General features: G+C 46.5%; 1 protein-coding gene across 2 annotated transcripts in view; it reads right to left on the reverse strand.

Moving 5' to 3' along the window:
- Nucleotides 1-1,832: 1,832 nt before the first annotated feature.
- The window catches only part of ANXA2 (annexin A2), a 47,468-nt gene continuing 44,021 nt past the window's right edge, over nt 1,833-5,279 (reverse strand). For both annotated transcript variants that reach the window (XM_008583158.1, XM_008583159.1), the window contains exons 10-13: nt 5,018-5,113; nt 4,472-4,530; nt 3,237-3,359; nt 1,833-2,198 (exon numbers count right to left, since the gene is read on the reverse strand). In XM_008583158.1, coding sequence (XP_008581380.1) covers nt 2,139-2,198; nt 3,237-3,359; nt 4,472-4,530; nt 5,018-5,113 — 338 coding nt within the window. In that variant the 3' untranslated portion in view covers nt 1,833-2,138. The remainder of the gene's footprint in view (nt 2,199-3,236; nt 3,360-4,471; nt 4,531-5,017; nt 5,114-5,279) is intronic.

A 5,279-nucleotide genomic window follows, 5' to 3' on the forward strand; every position in this document is an offset into this window, starting at 1 on the left:
AACAGTTCCCCAGGACCCTCTCCTGTGCCAGCCTGCCTTCTGAATTTTCTTCACACCATCCAGGGGGGCCAGACCCGCCAGATCAGTGGCCAGGCCATCCTGGGCACACCAGGAGCAGAAGCCTCCCCCCGCTCACCCAGCCTTGCCTTCTCCTTCTACCACTGTTCCCTTTTTTTAGCCCGAAATGCTCTTTATGGGTGAGAGGAAGCAAAGCCCAAATACTTCCTGACAGGAAACATTGCTCCTGACAGCCTCTGCCCAGCTCTGTCAATTCCGAGCTTAATTCAATAATCTGAGGTTGAACAGAAGGGCCCCGCTTCTCATGCAGTTCCTTGAACTCTGCCCCAAGCACACAGAAAAGTATATTTTGGGATTTGGGGCATCAATTCTAATATGCATAGGACACATTAGATAAAATACCCTATTTTTGCATAACCTGCTTTTTAAAGAATATCTCAGTGTCCTTACAGGTACTTTATGCCGACTAGTGACCCAAGGGCCGTGCTCCATCTGAATTTCCATCTAAAGTTTGCCAAAGAGTCAAAATAGCAAACCCATGAGCTCACAGATGTACGTGGTTTGGTGAACAGTACTGTTGCTGCCGTCGTTGCGATGGGATCTGAATGCCTGCATCGGGGAGGGCATTTCCCATTCCTCCAGACTTCCCATTCTGCCCAGCCAGCCCACTGCACACACTATTCCCATTACCTGCCCAGTCCTTGCCCTACATCCGCCAGATGTCGAGAATTAGCAGTTGACACTGCATCCTCTGACGAAGAGGAAATGTAGTGGAAGGGCGGACATCAACTTCCCCTTCCCCCAGCCCTAAACCCTGCTTAGGGGAAGTACTGGTCCAAGAAGCCATCCGCAGCGTCCTGGCTAGCAGCCTACGAATGGCACCTTCACATGGACATAGATACATAAATACACAAACATGCTTGTTATGCAGAGCCTACCTATGAAAGGATGGACCAGAAACCAGGTGACTCCAGCGAGGGCCACTGGCTGGCTGGGGTAAGAGTAGTGGTGGGCCATAATTTCCACTGTATACGGTCTTTGTTCTTTCGGACGTGTGAACCAGTTGTATGAATGATGAATTATGCATCATCAGAACGTAAGAACCTGTATGGAGAGCTTCCTCCCAGCTGTAAAACTTCATCTTAGATTTCAGGGCACCACTCAGAGGTTTCCTTCTGTCACCTTTCTCAAGCCTCCCCCAGTCAGAAGCAATCACTTCCTTCCCTGGGCTCACAATGCACTTTTGTTAGATCTCTTTTACAAGGACACTGTAATCTGACTCAACTGAGTTCCTGAGGTTGGGGCAGGATGTTACTTATTTCTGTAAGTCTAATGATTTTTAGAGATATTTGCAGTATTTGCTGAACAGAATCCACCACTCTCCCCACTTCTGACCCTAGTTTGTGGCCACCTGATGCTTGTTTTCACCTACTTACCTATAGAAAGATGAACAGATAAGGTGTCACTCTGGGATTTTCTTTCTCCCCATAGGTCTTCTCATCCCCTGAGCATGTAGCACACTGCTCAATAGAACTTTCTATTACAATGGAAATGTTCTCTACCTGTACTGTACTAGCTGATAACTACATGTGGATATTGAGTATGTGGAAAATGGATAGCGTGACTGAGGAACTGAATTTTTTATTTAATTTAAATTCATTTGAATTTAATAACTACATCTGGATAGTGGCTACTATATTGAACATCTCAGTTCTAGAACTTTCTTCCTTTGGGACAGCCTTACCAGCTAAACAATACAACCCTTGAGCATGTTTAATTTTTAGTTAACTAAATTGAAAGCCAGGCCAATAAAGTCCTTGTTTCTAAAGTACAAATTCAGTTTATTCATCTGTTTATGACACAGTAAACGAGAGGCAGAGTGTTTCACATCATAGACTTCACTTCCAACTCCTTGGAATGTTCATTTCTTTGGCTTAAAGGAGAGACTAGATGGGAAAGCCAGGCAATGCTTAGACACTAAAATAGCTTGGGGGGCAATGCTTAACATCATCCTTCCAGGGATGGGCACAAGGGGACTGTTAGTTGCAAGCTGAGTTTCTAGAACTGTTAGCTGGAAGCATATGGAGCAGCACGTCTGGATGCTCGTGCCGTGTCAGGCCTCAGTCATCGCCACCGCACAGGTACAGCAGCGCTTTCTGGTAGTCGCCTTTAGTGTCTTGCTGCAAATGGCCAAGGAGAAAAAAAAAGTGGCATCAGGAAAAAGATCAAATTTTTGCAATAACATATAAGCCGCCCCCATGTACAGCAGAGTCTCTCCCATGACAAAGAGAAGACTCTGCAGGACCTGCCCAGCCACAGAGGCCCAGAAGGCCACACACAATCCATCCCCAGGAGAGCCTCTGGGACTGCAGAGGAGGCGGCACTACGGAGACTGTCAAGGCTGTGGTTACTGCAAGGGTGTGGAGGATGCAAGGTACTGAGGACAACGCAGGTTAGCGACCAGAGCTGCTCTTCCTGAGGTGAGGCCCTGCAGACACCCCCACTTTCCCCCTTCACTCTCCCCCAGAGGATGGGGGTGCCTTCCTGCCTCACTCTTTCATGGATGATTAAGGCCACGTGAAAATAAGCTGGTGGGTGAGGAAGCAATTGCTAAGAGTCTAAGTGGTCCTCACCTTTAAACATATGCCCCAATGAACCTGGGATAGCAAACCCAACTCTAAATCCATCCCCTATAACCGCAGATGTGCCTTTGGAAATCTCAGGATCTTTCAGAAAGGGGAAGTGCATAGTCTGTCGAACAGTGATCACTCCCTACATGCAAATGCTCCATCACTCCACAATGGACGGAGACTAAATTCACTGGACAGATGTGAGTTCTGAACAACTAAAGGTTGTCAGTCCTATCAAAGAGGGTATTTCAAGAAATAGAAGTATAATCAAATGTAAATTTTAATTGATCTTCAAAGTCTCTTCAGGATGTCAGCAATTCTTACGGGATCATCATCATGAACATCAATTATTGTAGAGTAGCACATGTGCCAAATCTAAAATGTTTGCCTGATTCTCCAAGAGTCCAAGACAAATCATAAACGGTGCTTTCAAAACCAATCCCTGATATTTGATGACCAGCATCTCTTCCCCAGATTATTGGAAAAGAGAAGATCGCCATTCTGTCATCATTCTGACAGGCCACCTGTCCAGGGACCCCAGGCCCTCTGGATGGCAGAGCAGAGCCGACACAGCACCTCAGGCCTTACCTGGATGTAATAGTACAGGGACTTGCCATACTTCCTCTTGAATTCAGACCTAATTTTCAACATGTCCACTTCACTGCGGGAGACCATAATTCTGATCAGAACCTTATCACGAGTCCCCTTGCCCTGAAAGTCAAGTTGATGTTCCAAGTTAAATTCAATGGCAATGTTAACATAAAAAAGAGTCTAGTAAGTTTTCTTACACGTGGAACTGATCTGGGTTCTTGATGCTGTCCTCTAAGAGACTGCAAACACGACAGTGAAACTATTCCTCTAAGAAAAATGAGTATCTCGGAATTCAAACACATCAGGAACTAACCAGCACAGATCCCCGCTCTGTGCATTCAATAAACATATACCGAGAACCTACTACCAAAAGGCTCAGCTCAAGAAGTCCGTGGATTTGTATTCGTAACAAAAGGTTCCTGACTGTCAGGCTCAGAGAGGACATGTCAACACATTTTTATTGTGGCTCTGTGCTATTTTGAAAAGCCTGAGCAGTAAGGAGCACTGAGTTTACTTCCAGAGCCTCAGACCAGAGGCACTAAGGAGGGGGTCATCTTTGACATGCAACCTGAGAGATGAGAGGGAAGCAGTGAGAATAAGGCAGGTGCTCTGGGAAGATATGGCAAAAGCCGGAAGCCAGAAAACACAAGGCACATTTGAGGTATGGAAAATAGGATGGGAGTGTGGGAAGAGATGGTTTGTTTAAGGGCGAGTTGCAGAGCTGGCTTTGGAGTCGATAGACCCAGGCTCAAGTCTGGCTATGTAATCTCAAGCAGGCTGAGGCTCTCTGGGCTCCCGTCTCCTCATCTATAAAGGAGATAGTAACACAAGCTTCAGAGGTTTCTTTGCAAGGATTTCGGGTAAAATGGCACAATATCTATTGCATAGTGGGTGCTTACTAATCTCCCCCTTCCTCATGTGTCTTTACTCTGGGGTAATAAGAGGAAATCACTGAAAAACCTGAGCAGGAATCAGACATGATTACCATCCAGCATTTTCTCTCGCCCAAGGCACTTTATTTTCCACCTGTACACAAACACATGTTCAAGCAGCTGAGAGAGAGAAGTGTGTGGTTTTCTCACCTGTCAAATACAACCACAACTGACTGGTGTGCTCCTGCATGCAGACAGTGGGGCCCTTCCTCCACCCATTAGTCAAGGAGACTGAGTTTGGGGCACAAAAGCAGGAAAGCCTACTGTGGAAACACAGGCCTCTCAGCCAGCAGCCCTTACCTTCATGGAGTCATACAGCCGATCAGCAAAATACAGGGGCTTGTTCTGAATGCACTGGACTGTGGAGGGAAGAAAGGGAGTTGAGAATGCAGCCCTGCCTCTCTCCTCCACCACTGGGAGCTGATGCCCTGACCCCGGGACACAAACCAGAAATGACCTGATGCAACAGAAAAGGGCTGCAAAGTGGGGAATGCTAAGGGAAGCCCAGGAACCCTCTGAAATATTAAGCTCCACTGCAGATTGAAACCAGGGGGCTCTGAGGGCTGCAGAAACCCAAGTGTACACGTGAGTTCCCCGACACAGCCCTCCCTTCTCTTGCTGTCTTATTGCTCCCTGGCAGCAATCTGTTCTACCAATTTAAGCCCTTCATTAGTTTCATATCCTCAAATTTATACAGTTAAGATTATAAAACTACCCAAATCATGCACAGAAGTCACACCTCCCAAACACACTTGAATTAAGAGGACGGCTGTTCATTACTTCTGCTTCAGGACTGCCCACTGAAAGCTGAGGTCCCCTAGGCATGGGTGGGCCACGGTTGCTTACCCAGGTTCAGGAAAGCATTTTCCAGGTCACCTTTAACTTCCTTCTTGATGCTCTCCAACATGTCGTAAGGGCTGTAGCTCTTGTACCTTTCAAATACTAAGGAAAAGCAAAAAATAATTATCATTTCAGAGCCACCAGTCAAAGCCGTCAATGAAAACTCACACAATTACACACCATGTTTAAAAAAAAAAAGACAACCGAGGGTTGCATCCTAGAGGGTTAGCCATTGCCACAGTGGACCAGCTTTGCCCTGGGACAGCCG

The sequence above is a fragment of the Galeopterus variegatus genome, unplaced genomic scaffold (assembly GCF_000696425.1).
Source record: "Galeopterus variegatus unplaced genomic scaffold, G_variegatus-3.0.2 Scaffold2841, whole genome shotgun sequence".
Classification (NCBI taxonomy): domain Eukaryota; kingdom Metazoa; phylum Chordata; class Mammalia; order Dermoptera; family Cynocephalidae; genus Galeopterus; species Galeopterus variegatus.